At 59.8% G+C, this 27,933-nt stretch overlaps 3 protein-coding genes across 3 annotated transcripts; all 3 read left to right on the forward strand.

Annotated features, from left to right (window-relative positions):
• Window positions 1–1,341: 1,341 nt before the first annotated feature.
• Window positions 1,342–3,567, forward strand: JKF63_05486 (uncharacterized protein; the record flags this gene model as incomplete). The annotated part of the gene is made up of 1 exon (XM_067901444.1): window positions 1,342–3,567. The coding sequence occupies one exon, from the start codon at window positions 1,342–1,344 to the stop codon at window positions 3,565–3,567; it is 2,226 nt and encodes a 741-aa protein (XP_067758119.1).
• Window positions 3,568–5,135: 1,568 nt separating this feature from the next.
• On the forward strand, window positions 5,136–5,387 carry JKF63_05487 (uncharacterized protein; the record flags this gene model as incomplete). Its single annotated transcript, XM_067901445.1, has 1 exon — window positions 5,136–5,387. The coding sequence occupies one exon, from the start codon at window positions 5,136–5,138 to the stop codon at window positions 5,385–5,387; it is 252 nt and encodes an 83-aa protein (XP_067758120.1).
• A 1,116-nt stretch (window positions 5,388–6,503) lies between these two features.
• Window positions 6,504–27,413, forward strand: JKF63_05488 (uncharacterized protein; the record flags this gene model as incomplete). The annotated part of the gene is made up of 4 exons (XM_067901446.1): window positions 6,504–8,063; window positions 8,094–8,432; window positions 8,463–9,732; window positions 9,916–27,413. The coding sequence occupies 4 exons, from the start codon at window positions 6,504–6,506 to the stop codon at window positions 27,411–27,413; spliced, it is 20,667 nt and encodes a 6,888-aa protein (XP_067758121.1).
• Between the last annotated feature and the right edge of the window lie 520 nt (window positions 27,414–27,933).

Consider the following 27,933-nt stretch of genomic DNA (forward strand, 5'->3'; position numbering starts at 1 on the left):
GGGGAGCACCCACAAAAAATAAAAAATGGGGCACTAAAAAGCCCAACAAAAACTGCAGTTGTCTCCCACACTGATGATCACCACAAAACCTTTTCAGGCAGTGTGGTGCCATTGGCTGGATGATATATACTTATATATGGCTATATTTCAAGGCGTGCAATCCTGCAATACACCGCATGGGTGTGCACATCCTACCCTCTCTCTCCCCCCCCCCCCCCATGCGCAGGGGCTCCTTGTTCTCGGGGAGCGGCGGAGGGCGAGCAAGTGGAAAGAAAAGCGTAAGAGGTGTTTTCTCTGTGCGCTTTAATTAGCGCTTGAGCTCATTCGCGCGAGCGCGAACGTTGTGTGTGCGTGTGTAGCGCTGCTCCCGTTGGGCCTGTCACCTGAGGTATCCCCCTGACAGAGGGTTGGACAGGAAGAGGGGGGGGAGTTGCGCAAACCTAATCGACAGACCCGGTGGGTGCACGGAGTGTGTTTGGAGGTGGGGGAGGGGGGTGCGTCGTTCACGCAGTTTTGGCGAAGACGTTAAACCATCAGCGTTGTTTCTATTTTACACGGGAATCGCGCTTACTATCAGCGTAGCGCTTCCGGGGTGGTGGTACTTTTTGAAAAGCGGGGGGGGGGGAGGGCGAGGCACTGCGTACGTGTCTGTGTCTGTGCGCACAACTCGTGTACTCGCCCCTCCCCCCCCCCCTCACTGTTTTTTTTTTCCCTCGTGGCTCCATTCCGTCTCCCTTTCTCTTCCTTCTTTTCCCTCCTTACGGAATCGCGTATCTTTCAACCCGAAAACGCTCCTCTTTTTGTATCGGTTGGCGGAGGGAGGGGGGAAGGTGTTGGGGGGGGGGAGGGTGAGGAGAAAAGCGCGCGTTCTGGAACAAGAAATACAGTCACATATGGCCCATTACACCGATCTATTCTGCTTCTCTTTTCGACCCTCTCTCCTCGCCGCTCATTCTCTCTCTCTCATCGCCGTTGTTCATCGGTTGTTGCGTTGGGCCTCATCTTTCTAGTGCATTGCCTCGTCATCTCTTCCCCCCTGCCTTCCTTTATTCGGCACTCCTAACAGAACCCTTGCATACAGCACCATCAACACCACTTCAACAGTCGCTGCCTCTCCTCTCCTCTCCTCTCCTCTCTCCTCTCTCCTCTCTCCTCTTATTCCCCCACCCCCTCCCCCCTCTCCATCCCCCAATAAGGATTTAAAGACGGTAATTCCTCAAGTACATTTTTCTTTTTTTAAATATTAACGGGGTTACGTACAACGGGAATCGTCGTGTGGAGGAGTGTATTTCGAGTCCTTCCTTCGTCTCCTGTTTTCCTCTTGGCGTCGTCGTTGTCGCCATGCAGCCTATGCAGAAACCCCTCTGCAACCTGGATGACTCCTGGAAGGATGTCCTGACCACCTTCAAAGACTCCTTGAAGGGGGAGTCGACGTGGAGCTGCCATTGCCTCGATGGCGTGGACAAGGAGGTGATCTTGTCGGCACCCGAGATCATGGACCCGAAGACGGACTCTGGTTTTGGTTGCGAGAGTATATACTCCCTCTCCTACTTCCTGAAGACTCAAGAGGTGCCCTCCGCGGCAACGGTGTCAACAGAGGAGGCGTTGCTTGACCTGATGGACTACATCCATGTCAAGGAGCTGGCGTACCTTCAGGGGTATTCGCTCACTCAGGGCTACCTGGACTTCCCCTACTTTTTGCGTATGGACTTGCTGAGAGAGCAGAATAGCACCCTGTACGCATACTGCCGCGGTGTGCTGCGCTCTCTCGACTGTGTGCTGAGCGCCGTCTTATCCACAACAAACCGTAGCGATGAGGAGTTCATGCTGGTGCCCCCGGAGCTAGACCGTCAGTGCGACTGCAGCGTGGACGAGATTCTGAAGGAGCTCGAGACAGCCGCGGTGAGGGCCTCGAGCTCTGCTGTGGCTGCCCGACTGCGTTTCCGCAAGCACTTCCTTGCAGCGCTCTCGCAGCTTCTGGAGGCAAGGAAGAGGATCAATGTGGAGGCAGCGTGCGACACGTTCCAGGAGGCTCTCACGTTGCTGGAAAGTGATATTTATACCCGCGCCACAGAGCCGGCGCCGGAGGCGAAGTTGCTGCGCGCGAGGGAGGTGGCGTTCTGGGTCAGCGTCATCACGCCGACCAAGGAGCTGCCTGTTACACCCTTTGTCGATGCCATGGCCGCCTACAAGTGCATGCTGCAGCAGCTGATTTCTTTCAAGACGCTTGTGAACATCAAGTCACTTGCCTGCGTCTCAGACTTCATCGAGAGCCTCGGCGCGTTGCAGCCGCTTCTGCCGGTGCGCTCCCTGTGTGCTGTTGTTTTGTTTAGCCGAGACCCCAACGAGTCCTTCCTTCACGGCGCTCCCCTGCAGCGCCGCGTGCTGGAGACGTTAGCGACGAGGTACGGTGCCCCTCTCTATGAGAAGATATTCGATGGTGATGATGCGATGATTGATGGCGTCGTTGAGTATCGCATAAAGCACACGATGAACCGACTGAAGGTGACCCCCGAGCAGCGCATGTTCTTGCGCCAGCAGACGATCGACTCGGTGCGGCGCTGGACGACAGAGGTGTCCAGGCTGTATCTGGTCTTATTGGAGACGATGTTGTGCAACCGCGGGTTGGCGCACCGGCGAATGATGAACTCCATGGCGGACCTCACCCGCTTTCAAGAGTTTTCATACACGACGGACCTTTCCGTCTTCCTCGCCAACGTTCCCGGTGTTTCCAAGGAGCTGGAGGCGGAATGCGTTCGGTGCAGCACGGTTCTGACGCTCTTTTCGAACGACTACGTCCTGCGTGCAATGGAACTCATTATGAGTTTCGAGATTGAGCTCGACTTGTTGACGCAGGCGGAGTTGGTGCCAGCGATGTGGTACATCAACTTTGCGCAGCGTGCCCAGAGGGAAAACATGACTGCACTGTGTCTGCAGAATACACATTTTATACCAGCGACGCTGATTAACAAGCGCACTCATGTTCCAGTGCACAATCTCGCCCTCACCACGCGTACAACGGGTCAGATGGACCTCGCCCGCGACGGTGTGCTTGACGCATGCTGCTCCCTTTCCGATGCCACCTATCTCGCGGCATGCCTTATGGAGAAGAAGAAGCTCATCGACCTCCACAGTGCACCGAGGCAGTCTCTCATCAGCGTGGAGAACATCTTCAACCACCGCCTGCTCCACTGTTACGGCCAGCTGCAAAATCCCCCACTGCGCTCGTACAAGCGGTGTTTGAGCGCGAAACCGTCCTTTGACGACGTGAGCAAGATTCCCATCTACGCCCAGAAGGCGGCTGAGGTCGCCAGCAACGCCGCCGAGAAGCTGAGGGCGGTCATGTCGAGCAGCGCCATCGACGACGTGCGAAAGGCTGCTATACGGCGCAACATCGAGGGTCTAGAGAAGACGGCACACATGGTGGCCGCCTCCCTTCGAGTCTTCTCTGCCATCTGCGAGAACGACGAACGACTGAAGGACTACTGCGGCGCAGTTGAACGGCCTGGTATCCCCGGTGCACTGGCCTTCGCGTTCCGCAAGAAGAAGGAAACCGCAGCTACATAGCCGCGAGATGGAGGGGGTATCTGAGTGAGTGGGTGTGTGAGTTCATGCCGATGTGTATGTCTTGTTTGTACGTGTACGTGTGTTTGTCAAGTTCTCCCGCTTTCGTACCTTTATCCCACTCCCGTCGCCCAATACCCTTCTTCTACACCCTTCGTTTTTTTGAAGCACACTCCACGCCATGTAATTTCACGTTTGGCGCGTGTGCGCGTGCGCCTGTTTCTGCTTCTTAGCTACGCGTCTCATCAATCTTCACCTCTGTCATTTGTCTCTTTCTTCCCCCTCTTTTTTTTGGATGTCTTCACTTTTTTTTTCCGTGTCGCGTGTGGTGTTTGTGTGTTTCATGTGTGTCTAGTAATAATCGGACTTATATATATACATATGTACATCTATACATATATATATATGTGTGTGTGTATATGTATATGTGTATATGTATATATATATATGTATACGCGCTTCCTCCCTCCCCATGTCTTGTCTGTGCATCCGCACCATGCGAAGAAGAAGGGGGAGAGGAGGGTGGGGGAGGGGAGAGCGAGAAAGCAAAGGTGTACTGCGCTTCTATTTGGCCTGTGGTGGCCAAGGAGGATCAGCTGTCCGCGCATGTTAAACGAAAAAGAACTCAAGTGTTTCCTATATGGCCTTCTAAAATGCTGGTGGATGGTTAAACGCTCGACAGAGGGAGAGGGGGAGAAGGGATGAGGGGGGAGGGGGAGAAGGGAGGGGGGCGGGCATGTCTTCTGCCCCCCCCCCTCCTTCCCGCCCCCTCCTTTCTCCCCCTCCGTTGAACCGCTGAAGCACGACAAAACAATTTTAATTTTCCCCTCTGTTTTAATTTTTGATTTGTGTGCGTGGTGCCTCTTTTCTGCACTCTCTTCACTTGGCTCTGTCGTCTTGCATTATTGTATGGCACACCAGCGCACGGCAAAGTGGGGGGGGAGGAAGTGGAGAGGTTGTGCATCTGCACACCCTCTACTAGTCCTCGCTCTTTGTCGCATTCCGCGCTGAGGGAGGAAAAAGGCAAAAAAAAACGTCCGAAACCAAAGGTCAAGAGAAGAAGGCAAAGAAAGGCAACCCCAGAATACGGAAGCGAAGAGGTCCTCTCCCCCTTTCAAAAGAGGGGGAAAGAGCGACACCCACTTGTAGAGAGAGAGGGGGGGGGGAGAGAGGGAGGAGGGGATGCATATGCCAGCTGTGGTGTCACGCATTTATCCACGCAGTGACCTTGACGCCCTCCCCCCCCTCCCTCTCCCTCCCTCCCCCCCCTTCCCCCTAGGGTGAAAGGACAGGCGTGTTTGCAAGCATGCCGATGGCGTCTGTGTGCTGGGCCGGCAACACCGCATCTTTGCGATCCCTTCCTGGCTCGTCGCTTCTTTTACTATCTTCACCGCTTCTTTACACTGTTACACTCATCTTCCCCGCACGCACTCTGCATTTATCGGACGCGTACCAGCAGACACACACACACGCGCATTACATTATATATATATATATATATGGAGAGACAGAGTGCGAGTGCTTTTCGATTTTTTATTCTTGGAAACTTAAAAACGAATGAGTAGGCAGAGATGAGCGGCGTTCAAATTGCGGCATTCAGCAAATACTTCGCCATAGGCGGACTTTGCGCCGTGCTCTGCTGTGCGCGGCACAGCGCCTTTCTCATTGCGGACGATTCTCAGCGTTTCCAAGGTCTCTGCTCGAGTGTGGCGCGCTACGCAGATGCGGCAACTGCTCTTGAGGAGTACGTGGAGTCGAAGGGGCTCTCTATCGCCAAGATCCAGTCAAGCATGAGCCTCCCGTTGCCGACCAAGGTCAAATAAGATGGGGTCGGTAGGCATGTGTGCGTGTGTGTGTGTGTGTGTGTGCAGAGGAATCGATTGGTATGATCAGGACTGTGTTCTCGTGTAATCTCTTCTTCTTCGCCCCCCCCCCCTTGAAACCAAACATTGGCGATGCGTCTATCAATTTTCACACCGCCACACAGGGGAGGGCACGTCGATCTGCAGTACGCTGACCAAAGTATACACACACACATCTATATGTGTATGCGTACACTTTTTTTTTCCCGGCTACCCAGAGCTTCAGAGATGGAGAGAGTGAGTGGCAGCAAGAGAGGGAAGAGAGCACAACCCAAAGGTAAAGGATGTGGGCGGAGGCTCGAGCGCTGGAAATCTTTTCGAAAATGTCCATCGACAAAGGGGAGGGGGTACCTCCCTCGTTTATATATGTGCGGATCAGAGAGGGTGAGGTGTTATTGGCACCGCAGCGATGCTGGTCCCGTCCCCCCCCCGACATGTCTCTTTTTCTTCACAGAACATCTCGCTTTTCTTCTGAGGGTGTGCGGGATATGGCGAGACAGGCAAATATGTAATTAAAAAGGTCGCGAGGCGGTCGCTGTGGTGGGTGAACCGGCGGATCAAAACGTTGGTGCTGCGGTGCCCCGCACCCCTACACACACACACACACTTCATCCACCTTTCCTCTCTCCGCAGTGTCAAAAAGCAAAAACCATGTAAATACGTGCTCGCCGCTATTATTTTTTTTTCGTTCTCACCTCTTTACGTGTCTCTTCCACTCTCTTCTTCGTCTCTGCGTCTACTCCGGCGCGATCCCTTTGCTCTTCACCATCTTTTCCCTCCCCGACACGCACACTCACCACATTGTCGTCGTTGTCGATGCCACATGCCCGTACATTTTTTGCGCTTACGTCGAGTAAAGCGCTCGTTGCGTTTAGCTGTGATTTTTCCCCCAACTTCGATTTCCCCCCCCCCCTCTCCCCCTTTACCCCCTCCCCCCCTTTACCCTCTCCATCCCCCTCTCCATCCCCTATTACTGCTGTCTCTCTCTCTGTGTGTGTCTTTCTCTCTCGCACATGGTGTGATTTGCGACGGGACGTTTTCTACAGCACCGGCGGCTGCCGATCTCTCCTCACGATCATGTCGTCGAGCCTAGCGCACATTACGACTCACTTTTTCAGCATTCCAGTAGCACAAGATGAGTCGCCGTATGTCAGCGCGCGGCCAGCGCAGGAACTGACGAGCTCCTCCGCGCTTGCAGTGGGGGCAGCATCTTCTCATCGCAGCACCGGCGGCCCACTGGACGGATCCAGGCGGCTGATGTCTCTGCGCCGCGGCGGCGGCGGAGTGAGTGGTGGTGGTGGTCATGTGCACTCGACGGCCGCAGCCCAGCGACCATCTTCTGCCGCTTCCTCCACAGTAGCTTTGACCCCGATTCTGTCGCCTACGTCACCGATCGCCTTGCGACGACCGACTTTTTCCGTTTCGCCGTGCAGCAGCAGCGGTGGGCCCCGAAGTTGGGCGGCCCTGACGAGGACGAGACGAGCGCTGGAGGACAGCAGCTTCGCCTTCCCGTCCTCACCCCGGATGTTGGGCTTGGGCATCGGGGCAGATGCCTTTGTCAGCGAAGTGGCAATGCACTCGTATCAAGCGCCGGGTACCGAATCACGATCTTGGCTTATGAGCGCAGGGGCGGGTGTCACCGGAAGGGAGGCGGCATGCGGGACCGCAACCATGGTGAGCTCGCAGTACCCCTCTCCGTCCACTGCCGCTGTCAGCCATTATGGCGTTCCGTGCAACGCGTCTGGACCTATGTCACCGACAGGGAGGGTCCTGTCCAACCGCTTTGCTTCTACTGGCACCGCTGTGGGCCCCGACCCTCACAAGGACGGCGTCTCGACTGCGGCGAGCGGGAAACGTGGCGGTGACAGCGTCGGCGGGCGAGGCGGTGGTCCGCACTGCACTTTCACCGACCCAATCGCCACACTGGTAACTGAGGCGGACGGGGACTTCCTTGTGCAGCCGTTGATTCACTTTCTCGAAGGTGAAGAGACGCTGCGCTACGTTGCTGGGCTGCTGGATCGTTCTCGCCTCAGCGAAGTTGCGTCCGCTGCCGACGCTGTCAAGCACAATGCGGCAGCGGGCGGCCCCTCTGTCGTCCCTTCCGAGAGGCCAAATCAGGCGGTTGCTGTTCAAGGCGATTACGTGCTTCATGCGCAGCAAAGCAAATTTCTCCACGCGCTCATGAGATCCAGCAGTGGTACTCCGGACATGCCAAGACATCGCGGCGCACCGGCTCCCAAGTTCAGTTCTCCAAGTAGTGCCAGTTGGGGTGCGATGGACAGCGTGGTGGCCGGCAACGGAATGAGGATGTCTGCGCAGAGCCTTAGCGCCTTTCCTGCACCGCCTCTTGTCTCGCATCTTCGCTCAAGCAGCAATGAAGAGGCCGCTGCAACAAGAAAATTTAGCTTGACGAACACAGGAAGCGTTGTCACAGACTCGCAGGTCTCTACAGCGGCAGCAGCAGCCCCCTCGTTGTATCAAATGGCGTCGGCGAGCTCACTTATCGACACCGATGTTAAGGCCGGGAACGACCAGTCTGCCGCGCGGCAGTCGAGTAAAGTGTCGCGTCGATCTCTTGAGGGCATTGGGTCAGGCGCCTCCGTCGCGACCAAGGGCGTATCCCGGGTTACCCCTGAGGTATCGAAACTGGAGGAAAAGAGCTCAGAGGTCCACCACGCTGCCGATGCCGGTGCCAACGATACCGCGGTGGCCTCCGCGTCGCCCCCAATCGACGTGGAGGGCCTCCATCTCGCTCTGCGCCACAACGTCTTCGCGAACTACCGTACCGTCCCTGTGCACTATGCGAAGCGGTCTTATGAGCAGCTGCCAGTGCGGTATCGCGCTGGGTTTGACGCTATTGCGGCCGAAGTGCGTGCGCAGCAGCAACAGCGTGACCACCAGCAGGGAGGCACCGGCGCAACCAATTCCAGCGCTGAGGTTACAAATGGTCAGGCGGTGACGAGTGTTGGCGGTGGTGGCGCCAGTGACACCGGAGGCGGCGCGACTGTGGGTCACCCTTGCCGCCGACTTTCCGAGGGATCCTCGGTGGGCATAGCCGCAGCCACTCCAAGGGCTCCAGGAAGCGTTGCAGACAGTTATCGTGATCCCATTACACACACCGGCATGAGCTTTTATGGCACCGGGGGTTGCTGCAGCATGTTGCCCGTCACCACGAGTCTCTCCGGGAGCATCGCTGCAGCATCGGCGGCGGCCACGCCGGCTGTGAGCCCTACTTGGTTAACTGGCGGCGGAGGCATGCGCCGTGACATGCCAGCCTTTCCCTCGTTTTTCTCGCGTGCGATGGAAGAACGAGGGGTAGCGGCGATGGCGTCAGCAGCGACCGTGACCACCAGTCCCACAGAACGAGGCGCTGCTGCGGGGGCGCGGGTCTCTTCTCTGCGGTCTTCGTCACCGGCGTCAGCTGTGACTCCCACGTCGGCTGCAATGTACGACACAGCTCCAGGCACAGGGCTTTCCACTAGGGTGGCGCTGCTGCAGCACGTGCATCATACCATACAAGCGTTTATCGCGCGTGGTGAGCGGGAGGTGGCGCTGCACTTCATTATGGCCACCGCCCCCTACCGTTTCTCTGGCATAGCAGACGGCGACCGCGTATTGGCGTTTTTCAACCAGATTCGCTTGTTTTTACCGTCCCCGCGCTTCGGCATCGTCATGCTGGCAATGGAGGCGTGGCGCTCTCTGTACAGACCGTGCGTCGGGGCGGGGGCAGCAGACTGCACTCACATGACGGAAGAGCTTCTGGCGTTGATGGAGACATACCTCTGTCATGGGCGGACCTACGCCGAGTATGTGTCTGGGTTGCTCATGCTGAGAGCGGTGTTGGCATTTGCTATGGAGAATAGTGCTATGGGCAGTACCACAGCCGCGGTGCTCTTGCAGCATCAATCTCTTCTGCGAAGCCGCCTGCCCACCTTCCTGCTTGCGGTCTGGTTGATATTAATGGAGCTCTACACCATCGACGACACCGTGCGGCCACCACGACGGGTATTGCGGGACCTCGCCGCCAATGCTATGCAGGACCTCTTCACAGTCGCACTGGAGCTGCACATGACGCTGCCAGTGCAGAACATTGTTGCCAACGCGGTGAACGTCTTTTTTGCAGGTCCGCAGCCACAACCACAGCTTATGCTCTGTTCACCCTCCATTACTCTCCACGATGGTGCCATGGCCTCGATGGAGGTGGGCCATCGTGGAGGTCTTGAGGCAAGCCGTCAAAGTCCTCGCGGTGTCGCTAACGCAGCTGCTACAGGTGCATCCTTCACGCCCTCCATCTACCCCCCCGCCACTGACACCATCGGCAAGAGCGCGAATGGGGACGCAGCAACGTTGCATCTCCGCACTTCTGAGGTGGTTGCTGGTGCCACTGCCGGTGTCGGCGGGACGGGTGACGGGGCGGCCAGAGCAGAAACTCCTCGAAGTCCATCTCCGTGTAGGCCGACCCGAACCGTGGCAAAAGAATCTTTGATGGACACAGCGAACACGGCGGCGTCTGTCCCCCTTTTTTGTGACTCAACCGAGAACAAGTCTTTAGCACCGCCCACGAGAGCCTCCACATCCGCATCACCGGCACCACAGTTGCCAACGGTCTCTTACCGCGCCCTCACAAAGTCGGTCTGGGGCTCGGTGAAGCGCGCTGCACGGCGCCTGGTCGATAGGGAATTGGTGTCGTCACGGTCGTCAGCGCTGGATACCCCTGCCACCGCTGCCAATCGCTGCAGTGCGGCCAAGGCTGTTGACACTGCCCGAGATGCTTTCAGTGGTGCGCCTGGGAGGTCTTTAGGGCCGTCCGCTTCGGAACCCCCGGGGGGCGCAGTGTCGGCGCGCCGCTTGGCAGCCAACCGACGCCCCTCGCCGCCACTGTTAATTGAAGTTCTAGACGACGTTTTCTGTGAGTCCATTGGCGCCGACTCGTCTGAACAGACAAGCACGGTCATGCGATGTACGGGCGGTGGGCCACCACCAGCACCGTCCTTCACGGCCGTCACAGGTGCAGACAGTCACTGGTTTATGCAGAGCAGTCACCCCCGCTCTCCCCAGGCTCTACTGCGGGCTGCTGTCATGAGCGCTAGGGCAGGCGTCGGTCGCGGTACCATCCCGTCCCCGCTCCACGGCCTCAGGCAGTCTCCTGCAGCCCTTTCACCACTGTTACGTCATGGGTCATGGGCGCAGCGTCGACAGCAGCAACGCAGCTTCAACCTCTCGGCTGCCGCGGCAACAACACTCGGCCCTGAGTCGGTCTCTGCGTTCAGCGACGCGCTGTGGGGAAACGTTCCTCTCGATGGCGCTGTGTTCAGCCGATGCGCGCTCTGGACTTTATCGCTGACGCGCGCTCTCCAAGCTGCTGGCCGGCCGCAGACATTGGAGGCCACCGTCGCAGCCTCGACACTCACGCTGGGTGCGTTCTTGTGTGCGTGGCGCATTGCCGGTCATTCAGACGAGACTGCCTGTGACGAGGTGAGGCAGCCGGTGTCGCAAAATTTGACAGCGCCGGCTACGACGGATCAACGCGCTCGTGCTGCCAACTCCGCGGAAGCCTCAACCATACCATTGGGCCAGGGACCCCTGCCACTGCATTTTGTTCGTGCGTCAAAGGGAGCGGCCGTGGGGAACGCTGACCCGCTCACCGAGGGTGTCATCCTTCCACTTTTGACACCGGAGAGCATCCGTGACGCTGAGGGCTTGGGCCTTTCAGCTTGCCGTGGAGATTCTCCTGCCGAGGCGTTCCCGCTGCCGCACTCGTCATTAGCGACAGGTGCCTCAACGGCGATGTCAAATGGTGTCGGTGCTGCCAGCAGGGTCACTGGGGGGCACCCGAGAGGGGAGTCGAAGGCATCATCGTCGTTGACATCAACGCCGATGACTACGTTTGCCCGTTGCACAGAGGTGCCGCCCCGCCGGGCAAGGCTGTTGGCATCCACAACCGTTGATGTGGACCCTGAGTGGCACAGTGTGGAGAGCGCTGCGACAAACATGTACATTCCCCTGGTAACTGGTGCGACATCACCCATCGTGACGGCTGCAGGTGCAGCGACTCAGGTGACAGGGAACGAAGTACCGGCCGCCGCGCCGGCTCTGGTCTCCGAGACAGCTACACAAATTTCGTTGTCGCCATTGCTGAGGCCAAGGACAACATCGTCGACGCCAGTGGAGCAGGGGACCGTGGTGAACGCCGCAGTGCACGACAACGATTGTGGCTCTACACGTGAGGCTTGTGCCATACCACATACCGCATCACGGGCCGCAGTGACAGCTGCATCACTGCCGGATGGAACCCATCAGCAGCGTATGAGTTCCACGTGCGGGAATACGCGGGGCAAAATGGGAGTGACAGCACAAGCAGCGGCGTCAAGACCCCAAGGTGAGCGTCTCGCTGCCATCCCAACGTCGAGGGCGGAGTCGTGTGAGGTGCGCGCCCCTGGTACCGCGACAGCTGGTGTAGTTGAGACGCCGACTTCCCACCTCGATTTTTTCCTGCCTTCGTGGGTTGCGTCGCGGGTGATGGAGCGTTGCGTTCATCCGTGCTGGGACGCTATCAGCCTTCCCACCCCGTCTCCCATGCCAGGCCACGTGAATGCGGCAGCGAGGCCCACGAGCAGCGTAGCAGTGACCAAGGAAGTTGAGGTCCTCCTCACGAGCTTGGTGCCACTATTGTCACAGTACTACTTGGACGCATTCTCTGCCAGCACCGTGACGGCGGCGACGCAAGTTCTCGTGAACCGTGCCATTCAAGCAGTAAAATCGGTATCGCGGGGCGTGTGTGATTGCAGCAGCATCAGCAGCAGCAGCAGCCTCGGTGCCCACGGTCGTGGTGGCGTACGGGCAGACGTAACGGTACCTCCCCCCTCAGCTACCCCGGTGCCTTCCTCGACCACGCCGCTCCATCCTCACATGGACGATCTCCTCAACGGCGCTGTGTCACTTGCAGCGTCGCCACGTGCGGCAGCGCCCGCCGCCACCGCCACCAACGCCGCCACCGCCACCACCGCCGCCACCGCCACTGCCGCCCCCTCCTCGGCTCCATTCACTCCACCTTTGCCCGCCTGCGAGGAGGAGAAGGATAACCCCCATGTGGACGGCACAGAGCTGCTAAACGCGATTCTTTTTATAATTACTCTGGCGAAGCGCTATCCCGCTGTGTACGAGACCATCGTACGCGAGAAACTATATCCTCTCCTCCACTTCACATTGTTGCTGCACAACTCCGCCATCGAGGAGCCTCAGCTGTGGCTTTCCGTACCTCTCTCCTCTGCGACGGCGGCTGCGTGCTGTAGCATCGGTACCCAAGCAACCGCAGTGAAGTCGCTGGCGCCGCCGCCGCCGCAGCAGCAGCAGTATAAGCCGTTGTCTGTATCCCCGGCCAATGCCGCTGCCGTGGAGAGTGAAGCGGTTATCCAGCGAATGCGTTTGTTTACGTCTCGAACCATGTATCAGCGCATTGCGTTGCCAGCGTTGGTCCTCCTCTCACAGAATATGCCAGATGACGCGTGCGCGCAGCGGTGCTACCCACTGGTGGCGCGACTAGCGCAGCTAGGATTGCGGCGGCCTTTTTCGATGGCATCCGTCACCACCGCATTGTGCATAGGTGCCGTGTACCCGTCCCTCTCCCGCGTCTGCCAGTCCAAACTAATACGTGCGATGGCTGTTGTGTTGTCAACTCCGGACGACGGGCTCATTCATGAAGATGACGAAGGCGACTACGGCGCCGTCGATGCTCCTGTTACGACGGCGCTGCGAAAGACAGTCGAGAAGAGAGTGAGGCCGTCGCGCCATTCCCGTAAAGGGCCTCCGCCGAGGCTGCCCGAGGAGGAGCGACGGAATACTCGCGGGGAGGAGGCCATCGCTGGCAAGCCTATCGGGCCCACTGGGGGTGTAGTGGCATCGCCTACGTATTCCTCAACGCCCGCTGCGGTAGGGGCGGCGTCCCATGGGTCGTTACCATGGTCGCCTTTGCGGGGCGCCACGCTAACCACCGCTGCCGCGGCCGCAGGGAGCTCAGCCTATCCGATGTGGAGGAGCCAGCTAAATCTTCAGCTCTTCCTCCCCTTTTTTCCAACTGACCTAGGGCCCCTGCACCTCTGTACCCCAGCGCTGCGGGCCGCGCAGCAACGGCAGGCGGTGCAGACGCGTCTCATCAAGCACCAATGCTTCCGTGCTATGAGTCTCTTCAACAGCACTTGGGAGGGTGCCACCTCGTTCTTCCTTGAAGTGTGTCTTCCGTACTTCCGGCATCCGGATGCGCAAATGCGGCTGGAGTGTGTGCAATGCTGTATGCACTGGTTGCTGTCGGACTGCTGGCACACGACAGGACAGACTCCCTCGCATCGACAGGCCGTCGCACCGGCTGTCAGCGGAGGTGGAATGGCTGCAGCCTCGTCGACAGCACTAGCCTCTTTCCGAGGTAGCGTGACGGCTGCTGTGACTCGTGCACCCGTGCGAGATCCGCGCACAACCGCACACAGTGAGAACGACACCGAGGGTGGCGCATGCAGGACGGCTGTGTCGCAGTGCCCCATTACCCTTAGTGCTCCACCGACAACACAGGCTGGGCGAGTCTGCATGTCGTCTCATGGGTCGTCCTCTCGGGTATCAGAGGGCTTTCGCAGTCGTTGTTGCTCGGTCTTCGGACTGAGAGCAGCACCAGCAGCAGCGACGGCACCGGCGGTGGTGGCAGTGCCAGCGGCACTGTCTTCTGCCACAACGTCGTCGTCAGCGATGTCGATACCTACCGTACAGCATCACGGGTGCACGCACGTGAACGCCCTGCGGGAGGTGGTGCACCACTTGGTGGAGTTGGCTGTCTGTGACCCAGAGCCACTCGTTCGGAAGTGTGCGCTTGAGAGTCTATCACCGGCGACGTATCCTTTCTTGTACCCACATGAGCCGGCCGTGCACCAGCTCTTCACGGTGCTGTGGGACAGCCACATGCCAAACCGTAGCAAGGCGGCTCAGTTGCTCTGCGATTTGGCTCCTCTGAACCCGTCCTTCATCTTCCCCCGTCTCCGCCAGGTCTTGGCTCAATACACAGATGACTTGATGAGTAGCATCGAGCGCTTCGAAGTACCGTCCGCGGGTGGTAAGTCGGCGTCAGCGCCCCTGCTCATATCATCTCCAAGGTGCATTCACGAGGACGCGCTCTTTGTTTTGTCCCAGGTCGCATCTCGGTTAAAGCACTCCACCTATCTCTACTTGCCACAGCTGCTGGCGATTGTGTCAGCGGTGCTGCGTAGCACGTCGTCGGCGCGGGGGTCGGTGTTGCAGGCGTTGCACTTCCTTGTTGCGTTGCGTGAGGACAGCACCGAGGAGCAGTCGACGCTCTTCGCACCCTTTTTCGACCTCGTTGCGCAGCAGCTGATCGACGATGACGGCGACACCTCACGCCTGCTAGCGACGGTAGAAGCGCTGCAAAGCTTGCTGCGGCAGTTCACTGGGTCCCCGCACTCTTCGCCACAGACCCTGCCGATGGTGGAGGAGTGCTTGCACTCGTTACTCTACCGTAAACCGTCTGTTCGGGCGGAGTTTGCGATGGCTGTGCTGCAGTTGTTGGCCACGATCAGCAGCATTGAACCGTTGGACGCAGAGGCGGCGCCGCGCCCACCGGCGCTACTACGACGTCCACGAAATCGATACGCGTTGCCGCTGCTATCCTCCTTGGCTGGCGTGCTGGGTCGGGGCAGGGCAGCGCGTTCGCGATGGCTCGAACGAGACGAGAAGGCCGACAGCGCGGCACAGGCACTCGCGCAATTGCAGAAGGCTGATCGTTTTACACCCTTCATGGCGCGTACGTGGTGCGATGCGGTCTTGCGCGCATTAATGCGTACCGCCTCCGAATACATGAATGGAACGATGAGCCAGACACAGGGGGGGCTGTGCGCGTGTCTGGACGCCATCATGAACATCTTGACCAACACCGTGGCAGTGTATCATCTAGAGATCTACTTGCCAACGGTGCTGACGCTCGTGATTGACCTCCTTGAGAAGGGGCAGACGCGGTCTCGCTCCATTGCGACAACGTATAGGACATCTGCGCGCAAGTCGCACTCTAGAACCACCACCACCACCACCACCGCTGCTGCTGCTGCTGCTGCGGGGCCCACAGAGAGATCTCAAACCAACGACTCCACAGAGGCAATACGGCAGCTCTTCCTGGGGAGATTACTTGACCTCGTCTCTGTGGCCGGTCGCCGTATCGGATCGATGTACCCACTGCTGAACGTATTTCTGCGCCGCAGCTGGAAGACGCTGCAGTCACGCGGTCTTGTACAGTGCTGCAAGGTGCTCGATGCCCTCTGTTGGGCGGTACCGGATTTGCTGCAGAAAGACTGCGACGTGTGGGTGTCGTCCTTGTTGGAGGCGCTGATGGAGTACGATACACTGGTGGTGACGCACCGCCGTGCGCACGAAGGAGCGCCAGGTAGCGTGCCCGTTGTTGCCAACGCATCAATGGGTGCTACGGCAACCAGCACAGCCGCCGGCGTAAGTGTTGTCCTTGCAGGGGGGCGAGGGGACGCCCCGGCAGCGTCGCACAGCACATTGAAGAATTTATCCGCGCCGGCGGACCGTGCGAGTCTGGCGCAACATGGGAGCGTCACCGCCGATGCAGGTGACAACATCAGCGGCGGGCCGGAGAAAACGCACACACCGGTGGTATCGTTGCCCCATGCGGCAGGTGCTGACCGCGACGAGGTGGCGTCCTGGGAGCAGCAACTGAAGCTTGTTTATCAAGCTTTGACTCTGTGCTTGACATCGTTGCAGCCGCTTGTATCTCATCTGGGGAAGCGGTTGGTGGCACTAAGCTTGTCTGAGTGCCTCAAGTCGTCACATGTGCCTCGCAGCGAGACCGCGCGACGCGGTGTACTGCCGACGGCAACGGCCGCACCACCAGACGGTCGTGCAAAGCACGGCGGTGGGTTAGATAAGGAGTCTGGCGCCACGTTGGACGCATCAACGCGCTTGCTGCTGCGCAGTTCTAAGCCAGCCACGGTCTCCCCCACGACGCTGGCTGTCTTTGATCTCATGGCTGACCCACACGAGGAGCTGATCTCTTTCTTGAACGCGTGTGTCTGCACTCCGCTCTTGGAATACATGGTGCACTGCAACCTCTCGACCATCTCAATGAGGCTAGTAAAGAACCTCCTGTCACGTTTAGAGTCCCTGAGTGCTGTGCACGAGGAGGCGCTGCAGCGTTTGCTGGGTGCCATGGGCGAGCACTCTGCGTCGCTGCAGTCGCAATCAAAAGTCAGCACTGACCAATTCTGCTTAACGGGCACGGCGAGCAGCAGCGCCACCCCACCGCCTGGCAGTGTGTGCTCACTGGCTGCACCGGCGCGCGCGCAGCTGGAGGCGAGGCTATGTGAGGTACGGGAGAAGCTGTATGTGCAGCAGGCGCAGCAATGCGATGAGGGGAACGGCGTGGCCCACGTCAGCGGCTGTGTGTCTAGTGCTTCTCCTTCTCTGGCCATCTTCAACGCGTCACCACGATCGGCGAATGAAGCGCTGTGGTTCAGAAACGCTGCGATCAGTCGCATGTGGGTGCAGAGCGCCGACAGCGCCACAACGGTGCGGCGCTTCTTCCCGTTTCATGCGGTGCAGACTTCTTGGGAAACAGAAGGTGAAATGCATCTGCTCGGGTGTTTGCTCGTCTCTGCCGCGTGGCGTCATCCACCCTCGACGCCCGCGTTCGCGGCGACGCTACACACGTACGTTGCACATCGTTTTGGCCCTGATAGCGTCGCGGTGGCGTACGTGCGCTGTGTCTGCTCCAGCTTTTACGACCTCTGTATGCCGCTCGGCTCTGCGCACGACGGAGAGGGGGCGGCTCAGGGGGCTGCACAGCAGCAGCAGGAGCAGCAACAGCAACAGCAGGAGCAGCAGCAGCAGCGTTGTCATCGCCAAGGAGTCGGCCCCACAAGCTCGTACAGCGATATCGCCACCGAGAGCGATACTTCACCCACTGCTGCGGCGCGCTCGGTCACGATGTCTGGCAGCGGCGTATGTGATGCCGCTGTGCCTTTGGCACAAGAGAGCAGTGCGGACGTCATTCTCCGCAACAGCAGTTCTTTTCTCACTCAAACACCTCCCGTGATGACACCTGGGGAGAGGAACACCACTGCCTCGCTCAAGGGCACTGGCGTGGTGTCGAGATCGTCTGGCATGGGCAGTCGCGTCGTCAGTTGGGAAGACGACCCATCGGCGCCTACCATCGTGGGAGCAGAGGGCGCATCTGTGGCCTCTTCTGCCGCTGCGATTGCCTTTGCTGGTTCATTGGGTGCACGCGCATCGAGACGAAGGGCTCCCCGAAACAGCACAGCGGCCTCGTCTAGCTCGGTCCTGACCGCCGCCGCCGCCACTGTCTGCAGAACCAACAAGGGCGGTATGTCATTTGCGCGTCCCTTGGCGGTATACCCCAGCACGGAGCACCTCGACAGCAGCAGTGACGGTCGGCGGTCGGCTGATGTGAACACGGCAGTGCGGGGCTCAGACAATGAAGAGGATCAAGACTCTGGCGGGCGCATCTGGACAAATTCCTACAACCCACGCTTCACGAGGACCACCACCAGCAGCAATAGTAGTGCTCTGCCGCAACCACCCCCAACCGGCTATCAACAGCCGTATTCCCACCAGGCGCAGCAGCAGGGGTACCCATTGTTGACCCGGACAGCCACCTCAATACCATTCTGCAACCCCAACTCCCTCACACACACCATCACGGCACCCAGCACAAATGGCGCAGACACGCCCCCGTTGACGGCGCATCACTACATCGCCACGGCGGCGACCCGACCCATTCCTGTTGTCGCGGGGGCTGACATCGGCGGAGGTAGTGGTGGGGTGCGTGGTGTCGTGTTCGGTAGCGACCCCGAAAACTACGTGAGTGCTTCGGCTGTCTTGGTTTTCTCTGGCCCCCGGAGCACAAGCACTAGCGGCTCTTCGTTCTATCCTGGTAGTCTCTTCGGAGACGCCGTTGTCGCAGAGGGACGGGCCAGCGGCGATGGCCGTATACGCAAGGGTGTCGTGTACAACTGCTCTCAGGGCCAATATTTGCACACTTTGCCCAGAGCTGGCTCTAGAGGGACGCCAGGAGACGTGGAGCCTATGAACGGGGGCGGCAGAGGCGATGTGGTGCAGCGGGCGAACGCCACGGCAGGCAGCGGTGCTGAGGTGGCTTTGACGCCACCCACAAGCCCGAATTTCCAACCTCGTCACACTCTGCCATTTTCAGGAGAGCAGTCGCACTGCCTCTATCCCATCAGCAGCACTGCCCTACCGAGTGTCATTCGTACCCAGCAGCCCGACGCCATACATACAATCGCGGCGGAGGTGCCTGCGGTGGGCTCTTTCACCAATGGCCCACTTTACCGCCGTCCGGGCCTCCTCGGACTTCCTCCTGCTCTATTGACTCCTGCCAGTGGCGATGAGGGGGGTGCAGCTGAGACGGCGCATAGGGGGCCTGGCGGGATGCCTTTCCGGGGGCGCTTTTCCCCCATTGCAGCCTCCGACAGTGCCGACGGTATGGCGTCGTTGAGCATTTCTACGATGCCGCCATCTGTTGTTGGTGAGGGTTGCTGCGGCCCTGTCTTCCCTTTCGCTGGGGATGCCCTCCAGGATACTGAAGTGGTGCGACTGCCGCATCCGCAGAAGACGAGCCCACCGCTCCTTTCCGAGACGAGCTTCAGTCCGGGCGGGACCGTGTTCGATGCACGCGGCCAAGTCCGCTTTATCACGAGAAGTCCAGCATACCCGTCACTGAAAACAGAAACGCGCACCGACGCAGGAGCCGTTCCGGCATCATCTTTGATGATTGGGCACATGCACCACGAATGCCCAATGCGGTTGTCCGGGGGAACTGGTTCCGCAGCGGCTGCCAATGAGAAGGTGGGTGAAGCAGTAGCAGATCCCGATTCGACGTCGCCGTGGGTGGCGGGAGAGGTGTCAGAAGCATGCGCAGCTGTCGCGTCAGCACATGAGGCCGGCGGGGTTGCACACGAAAACTCACTTATCGCGTACTTCGAGCTTCATCGATCTCTCGCAGGGCACGGCTGGCGCTCGTGGTGGGAGCAATTCTGCTTGTTTTTGCTCCAATGCAGTCAAGACTATTCTGTTCAAGCGTGCGAACCGTTTGCGCGTCAGCACAACATCGCCTTTTCCTACTCGGAGTTACTGCCCTTAGCCCTCCTGTCAGCGCTCCCGTCCTGTACTGTGGCGGGGCTCGTCGCATGGCTTCAGGCGCTGCGCGACTTCTACACCTACCACACGGACCCGCACGCTCCTGTGCCACAGCAGGTGGCCTCCGGAGTGGCTTGCATGGCACATGGCCTCCGCCTCTACCGCCACCAGTTCTTCCCGCCCGAGGTGGTGTCACGAGTCGTAGACGTCTGGCTGCCAGATCGTGTTGTGGCTGACCTAGCGAATCGATCACTCAACCCCCCACTGCGCATCCTGTACCTGGAACAAGACATGGCCCGCTCTTTTTCCTGGGAGTGTACGGCGCTGCTCATGGCGGCTGCTGACGATGTAGCGAGTGCGGTGGAGCGGATGCTATTTGTGCAAGACCCACGCTTCCAGCGGTGGCTCCGTGCAGTAGCGGCACCGGCGTCAGGGATACCTCCCAGGGACACGGCGGCAGACGATTCGCCAGTGCGCTGGCGTCACAGCAGCAAGGCTACGCGCTCAGCGGCAGCGGTCCCCGAGTCATCATCGCCGATGGCCACGGAGGTTTTACCTCCGTCGGCGCTGGAGTTGCTTGGCTTCTACCGTGCGGCTGCGCTTGAGTATGTGCGGTTGTACGCGGCGCAGCAGATGAACGAGCGCGGTGACGACTCCGGCGGTGCGACGACGGAAGAGGGCGATTGTGTGCAGGGAGGGTCATCGCCTCCATTCAAGGGCATGCCGACACGCCACTGCTCCAGCGCCGCGGCTTCAGAGTTTATTGTCGGGGCAATGCGTTGTTACATATGCCTGTACGACTTCGAGTCAGTGCTTCAGCTCTGGGAATCCGTGAAGGGAAACGGCATCGCTGACGCGACCGCATCAATGGAAAGCGCACTTCTACCAGGAGCCGCTTGCGGTGTGCCGTCCACAGGCAACGGTAACTCTGCTGCGGTGCGCCGGGACGCCCCAGGGGTTTACTCGCGCGCATTGAGTTCCGACACCGCCCGCTATGTGATGATGTCGGCCCAAGCGCTCGCTCGCTGGGACTACGTTCAGGAAGCCGTCCACTACGCCCTTGGTTGCGACAGCGCTGATGGGCTGCACTGGACTTCCGGCGTGCCACGAGTCGTCGCACAGACGCCAATGTCCAAGTCAGGTGAGACTCTGACCGATTCCCACGAGTCGCCACATCCGTCAGAAAGCCTTCGATCGTGGGCTGCAGACGTGGAACAGGAAGGGTGCCCGCAGCAATACCCGGAGGGTGTCTTCTCATCTAATTGCGCGTCCGCTACGGCGAACGCGTCCGCGCACGGGGCGATGGATCACACGCGCAAGTCGCTCCTGCATTGGCAGATGGAGGTATTTGCTGGCGCCGCGCTCGTGGCGGCGCACGATTACAGCGGCGCGAGGCGAGCCTTGACTGCTCTTCGCAGCGGTCTGCGTGACTCCTACGCTGTTTTTCACACGAATAACGATCGGGTAAAACTGGAGTGGAGCAGCATATTTCAGCAGCTGTCCGAGCTGGAGGAGGGCATGCACGCACTCGAGCAGCTGCCCACCTCCCAGGAGGAGGCGGCCGCCCTGTCGACAGGTTTAGAGAGCGGTGGGGCATCGGTGGGATGGTCCGGCCCGGGGTCGCTAGCCCTGGATCGAGAGATCAACGGCAAGCTCTTCTCTGAGGCGACGGTGCGGCGTCTGCGCAACATTGCTTGCCGACCCGTATCAGCCACCACCACCATTCTGCAGCGCTTCATGATCATCGCCGTCCGCAGTGCCATAGCGCCTGTCGCCTGGCAGCTGGACAATGTCCTTGCTGTGGGGGAGATGCTTGAGAAGGCAGGGCAGCCCATGCGCGCTGTGCAGGTGTTGCACCATTACGCTCACCTGCCTGCCGTTGCGAGCTCTTTTACGACGGTGGCGGTGGAGTTCAAGCAGCAGCTCGACTTGGATATGCTGCGTCGGCTCATTCGAAATTTGCCCAGCAAAGGGGACCTGTGCGAGGTGCACGCTTGTGTGCAAACAGCGCTCAGGCACGACTTGTGGCTGACACGCCGTGACGCGACGCGCCCGGTGACAGCGGTGCCGCCAATATCTTCGCTCACGGCGTCTATCTATGCCGAGGCGACCTTGTTGCCCCCGTTGGGAAATGAGCAGGCGATGAGCGGTGCGGCGCCACTAGGTGCCATGCTCACCACCCAGGAGCTCGGTTCATCGCTGACACAGTACCAAGTGGATCTATTGCTCCTAATTCTGGCCTGCCGGCGTCGCCTGGCGGACGTGTTGTTGCATCATACACCGCCTGAAACCCAGCGCTCACCGGGGAGGACTGTAGTGGTGTCTGGTCCGGAGCGGTCGTTGATGTCGAACACTGTACAGCACCCGGCCAACGCGCGCGCCTCCGCTATCGGTGCCGAGAAGCCACTTCACGGTGGAGAAGCGGATGCCGTGGAGACTGAAAAAGCCTTTGACACGGAGCCCTCTTCACCGCTGAGTTTATCCATGACGCGCGAGCTGCGTGGCTCTCCCACCACGGCTGCATTTCCATTGTACCCAACCCGGCCCGGCCCGGCATCGGCAGCCGCGAAGCACAACTCGGGTGTTCGGGAGCGCCTCTGTCGCGACTCCACGGAGAGCCGCTGCCTCAGGGGAAATCGCCTTTCACCGCCGCAGGAGCAGCCCGCCAAGCGTGACGGGGCAGGGACGGCAACGAAGGAGGAAGTGGATGTTGGTAGCGAGGGCAACGAATCGATGGAGAGCCTGACGGGAAAGACGGCGATGTTTGCGGAGTACTACCTTCTTGAGCACGCTGTCGCGGTCACCAGCTACGTGCCATCTGTGTGGAGAGAGTTTGGCCTAGTTTTGTTCGACGTTTGCTTGGCCATCCACGCCGAGTGGAAGTCGACAGATGATGATGAAACAAAGAATAACTTTCTTGCACAGTCAGCCAAGGCGATTCAAGGCTTACAGCTTGCAGGACAGCTGTGGCGGAGTCGATCAGAATCGGTCTTTAGCCGCGGTATCGGGCCCTTCCCCGCCACCATGCTGCGTCGCACGGCGCACGCTCGAACGGTGTTGCCATCTGCTCACATGGTCTTGAAGGCACTGCACCTGGCAACAATGTGCGAGGTTGTTGTCGAAGATGACGCACGTGCTGCTCTAGCCCGCTCAACAGCGACGGCGACAGCATCAGGAGCGGCGGGGGGGCTTCCAGGTTTACCGTCTTTCCCCCTGTCTCCATTGGCCCCGGAGTCGTCTTCGTTGGGCGTTGGCATCAAAATTGCGGAGGACGCAGCAGAGGTGGCGGTGGAGGTGGCAAGGGGCGCAGAGGATTGTAATAGTGGTGGTGGCAGCGGAGGCAGCACCGGTAGCAGGCTCACTACATCCCGGTCCTCAGATGTGAGTCAATGCACACAGAAGCCTCAAGCGGGCGCGCACGACACGCAGTTGACAGAGGGGACGGGGGAAGAGAATGCCACGGACCCGCTGACTGCCAAGGGCAGCACCAACACACCAGTGCGACCTTTATACTCAACCTCGCCGCCGAAGCTGACCACTACAGTCACCGTTACCGAACAGAAGGGTGGGCTTGCCTGCCTCGACTTTTCTGCTGCCTCGTACGTGCAGTGGGCAGCCGTCGCACCTTTCCTGCTCGCCGCTGCTACCCGTCATCGGAGCCTCTACACGGCAGTCCGCGATATGTGCGTGCGGTCACGCGACATGCTGCGCCAGCTGATTTTTCCCCTTGTTGCCATGTTTGAGCATGAATACGAGACTATGTTTATACAGCGAGCCGGCTACTCCCAATATAACAGAGCCGCCGAAAGCGCGGAGGCGAGTGGAAAAACGGCTGCTGCTGCTGCTGCGGCGGCGGCGGCGGCGGCGGGGGCAGCCGTAACAGTCTCGCGCCCATCTCCCCGCACCTTTTCTGGCGCTCTGTGCGAAGGAAAGGACGGTGGTGGGCAGCGACAGCCGCCGAGGAACTCCCACGCCTCTGCGCAAGCGTGGGGAAACGAGGGCGCTGTTGATGGAGTCAGCTGTCTCAGCAGCATGCCGTCCACCGAGGCACCGTCGCCGTCGGAGTACCAGGGGGAGCCGGGGCAAGCCGCTAGCGATGCCGGTCTGATTGCGTTGCGTGCGGCGTCGGTGTCAGCCACGGATTTCGCAGATGTGCGACACAGAGAGAGGCGCAGACACTCCAGCACGACGTTGGAGACTCCATCGCTGTCCGCCCGCTCCAGCATCTTCGACAGAGAGGCTGCGCCGCTTGCTGGCGCCACTGGGCCGTACACGGGGCCGGTGTCGCAGCGCTTTGCTTCTCCGCTAGAGCCTCCACCTGGTGAGGTGTTGCGGGGGGTGCGCTCATCGCTGCTTGCCGACGTGGCAGCCGCTAGTCCTGCTCATCGGCGACTCATCCAGGAGGCCATGCAGGTGCGTGACTTTGTAGAGGGGCTGTGGCAGGTTCCAGTGACAGCGCGACAGGGGCCTGAATCCCTGGGGACAAGGATGATGAGGGAGAGCAGCGACCCCCCATCCCTTGCGCCGTCGGGGGGAGCTGAGGGAGCACCGACGTCACGGCCACGCCGTGACGTGGCGCCAAAAGGACCGAGGCTACGTGGGATCGCCGGCGACAAGAGGGTTGCCTCTGGTTTCGTGGACACGGATGACGCCGCTGTGATGCATGGAGAGACGGAGCTTTGTTTGGACGGGTTCTGCCCGTTGCCTGCGCCGCTGTGGCTGCTTCCTAGCGTGTTCGGAGCGGGTGTGGCACCCGTGGATGACGGTGGCAAAGGTGGGCGTGTCAGCACTGGTAATCGCGAGGGGGCGAGGGTCGGGAAAGCTCATGTTAGAGGTGGCGTTGCCGACTCGGAGAGGGCGGCTGGAGGCCGCCATGAGGGCATTCAACCTCCCGGGGCGGCTTCATCCTCCTTTGCATCCGTGACAGGAGCGACCGGACGCCGCGTTACCCAAGTGGAGGGAGACGGCGGGGGAGTGCCAGGGCAGCCTCGAACCTCCGAGATTCACTTGCGAGCCTCGGCAGCAACTGCCGAGAGCCACAGCAACATGCGCGGCACCCCCGCGTCAGTCGATTGTTTTGCGCGTGCCACGGTGCCCACAATAATGCACGTTCGGAGGTATGCAGTTCCCAACCCGGCTCCGCATCACCGGTGCGAGGAGGTCATAGTGGTTATGCTGTCGGATGGTTTGATGTGTCGCTTCCGTCACGCAGCCCCGGTGCCGAGTACGACGTCCAGGGAAGCTGTTGGCGAGTGTGATCCCCTCCACGACGCGGTGGCGTTGTTGGACGTGCCGCAGAGTGGGCTGCAGAAGCGCGCTAGTGCTTCGACTGGGGCCGGTGCAACAAATACCACCGCAACATCCGAGGGCCGCACCGCTCCATACCGGCACGTGATTCCGTACGCCTTGATGGAGCAGGTCACATCTCTACTGATTGGTTACATCCCTTTAGGGCATCTCCAGCGACCCTTTGTGCTGCCTCTTTCCTTGGAGACATATATGACGATGTTGCCGGAGCACGGATCGTCATCGCCTCTGGGTGCGGCAATAGCGGCGACGGTGCAGCCGAGCTACTCGCAGGGGCAGAGGCACGGCGTCGAGCTGGTGGCTGATACATCAAGTAGCAGCTCTGCGGCGGCGCTCCGCACTGCAGCACAACTGCTGTCAACGTCTTCTAACGTCACTAGCGCGCCGCCGTCGCTGTATCACCTCATGGACGACTACACGGTGCACCTCCGCACGCTGGAAATGGCGCTAGCGGCGCAAGAGGCGGTGACGACCTACCCCACGCTTGATCTCGACGCCTTGCAGATCGCCGCAGTGACGGGCCGTCGCCCGGGCTTATCGGCGGACAGCACCTATCCGTTCAACTGGGCCTACGGGTATCCAGTGAGTGCACCACCAACCGACGAGGCCGCCGCTGCGTTGACGAACTCACGCAAGTACCGCGATCTCGTCCTGCGGCGCCGCGCGAATGAGGAGCGCTTTGACAAACTAGCCGCTGCAGCCTACGATGACGGCAGCATAGGGCCACTGATTGCCTTCCTTGAAGCCTTACTCGCTGCACGACCACGACCACCGCCGCCGCCGCCGGCAGCAGCAGCGGCGGCTCCACTCGCGCAAACTGACGCTTCAGAAATACACACCTCGGCGACCAAGTCGCCCGCTCCGTCCTCGTTTTTGCCAGCGCCACAGCCTTTCCGCTCACCAGAAGAGACGTTTGCCCTACAGCAGGATCTCTACGCGTATGCGGCCACGTTGCCTCGCACAGAGGCACACTTGCGCCGTGTCCTGGAGGCTCTCTCATCAGCTGTCGCAGAGGCCAGTGATGAGACCCCGGCAAAGGAGTCGTCGACGTCTTCCTCTTTGTCGCCTTTGGCGCCCGGAGCGACCCCTGTTCTCAACTCGAAGAATGGATGCCACGGTCGCCGACTGCCCATCACTGCAGCGCGTTCTCCTAACCTCTCAGCGCGCGAGTTGCAGGCTTGTCGGCTGGCTCTTTTCCGCCAGGAGAGCGCTCGCTTCAGGCTCGCTTTGAGCGATGCCTTCAACGCCGACAGCGGCAACGCCAGTCATTGGTTTGACGCGCGTCGCACGTATGCGAAGGAGCTCTCCGAGTGGAGCGTGGTGGAGTACCTCCTCGACATACCAAAGCGTGAGTGTGGCACGGTGCTTGTAAATACCTACGACGGGCACGTGGCAGTGCACGCGCTGGGGCGGTACTGCCTTCAGCCACCACCGCAGTTCAGCGGCGAGGTGCGTGCGAAGGAAACGGCTTCCTGCCCGGCGGACATCGCCTCCCTCACCACGACCCCCTTCCCGACACGTGATGCAACGCTGTTCCGCTTGACCCCTGTGCTGGTGGCTGGCCTCCCAAACCAAAGTCCTCACGCCGCTTTCCAGTACCACGCCAGTTCTGTACTCCACGACATATTCCAGTACGCGCGGGATTTGACGGGCATCTCCACCTATGGTGTGGACTCCTTGGCGGCGTTTGCGTCCCATGCGGTCGTACCTAACCCCGCTTCACCCTCGTCGCGCACTCCCTCGATAGAGGCACCGCTGTCGGCGTGGCCGTGTACGGATATCTCGGGAGCGGCGAGCGTCGTTGCCATCGCCGAAGGAACTGTGGAGCTGGGCGCTGCAGTTGCTTCACCACATGCCAGTGAGAAAACCGCCGTTGCAGCGACAAGGAGGGTGCGCCAGACATCACAACCGATAGGTTCTTCTGTCGATGTCCCTAGGGCTTGGGTCCCCACCGCTCTTTGCTCGGCGTTCCGTGTTCTCCCTGGGCGTCGAAGTGCGCAGCGCCCCACAGCCTCACCCCTGGGCAATGCTGTTGACGTTGCCACAATGCCTCCGCCGCCACGCTGTTTCGACTCTACCTCCCTCCGATTTAAGCTATCGTACGACGCGCTGCTTGTCCTGCGCGACGAGGTTGAACGGAGTGGGCGGGAATCCATTTTGCGTTTGCTACGCCGTCAGCGGGAGGATACGCAGAGGCAGTGGCTGCACATGACACCAGGGGGCCCGTCCCACAAGGATGATGAACACTTTAGTGTGAGGACAGCGGAGTCCGCCACGGGCCACGGCGCAGCAGAGAAGAAAACGCATAGGAATGTTGCGTCGGCCGCCTTTGACAGCGCGGATGATAGTGACAGATGCCATAAGGGTGTCCCGCGTTTGTTGTCAGCGTTTGACTTGGTTGCCTCCATGATTGCCGCAGCTACAGATGAGGAGCGCCTCCTCGGAGTCGATGGTGTATGTCCGCACACGTGGAGGCGATGGGCACCACACTGGTAGCGTGCTTCGCATGCACGACGTCCACGAGACTTCTCGGGTTTGTTTTTGGTTGTGTGTGTCTTTGTGTCTGTGTGTCTATCTGTACTTGGGTCTGTGTGAAGATGTTTTGAAAACCCAGCGCTCTTCCCTTTTCTACGCTCTCGTGCTCAACCTGCTCTGCACCGCATTGGCGTCAATGCACGACGTCAGGACATTTTTGGCAGTCGACGGCTCTGCTGCTCGCACACAGAAGTGTCCCCCCTTTCCTTTCCCTCCCCTCCGCTCCCTCCCAATTGGACAGCATTCTTTGAGTTTTCACACTGCGGGGTGAGGTGGTCATCATGATCTTTTTTTTTGTCGTTCCAGTCTCGCGTCTCTTCCACGCCTCCACCCCCCACCCCCCCCTCTCCCCCTTCCCCTTCCCTCGCTGTTGGCTTCGTCTTGGACTTTGTGTGTGTGTGTGTGTGCATCGGTCGAGTATATTTATACATATATGTTCGTGTGCCTACGGTTGTTCTTCCGCCTTCACCCCCATTTTTCT

This window comes from Porcisia hertigi, chromosome 17 (assembly GCF_017918235.1).
Source record: "Porcisia hertigi strain C119 chromosome 17, whole genome shotgun sequence".
In the NCBI taxonomy this organism is placed as follows: Eukaryota; Euglenozoa; class Kinetoplastea; order Trypanosomatida; family Trypanosomatidae; genus Porcisia; species Porcisia hertigi.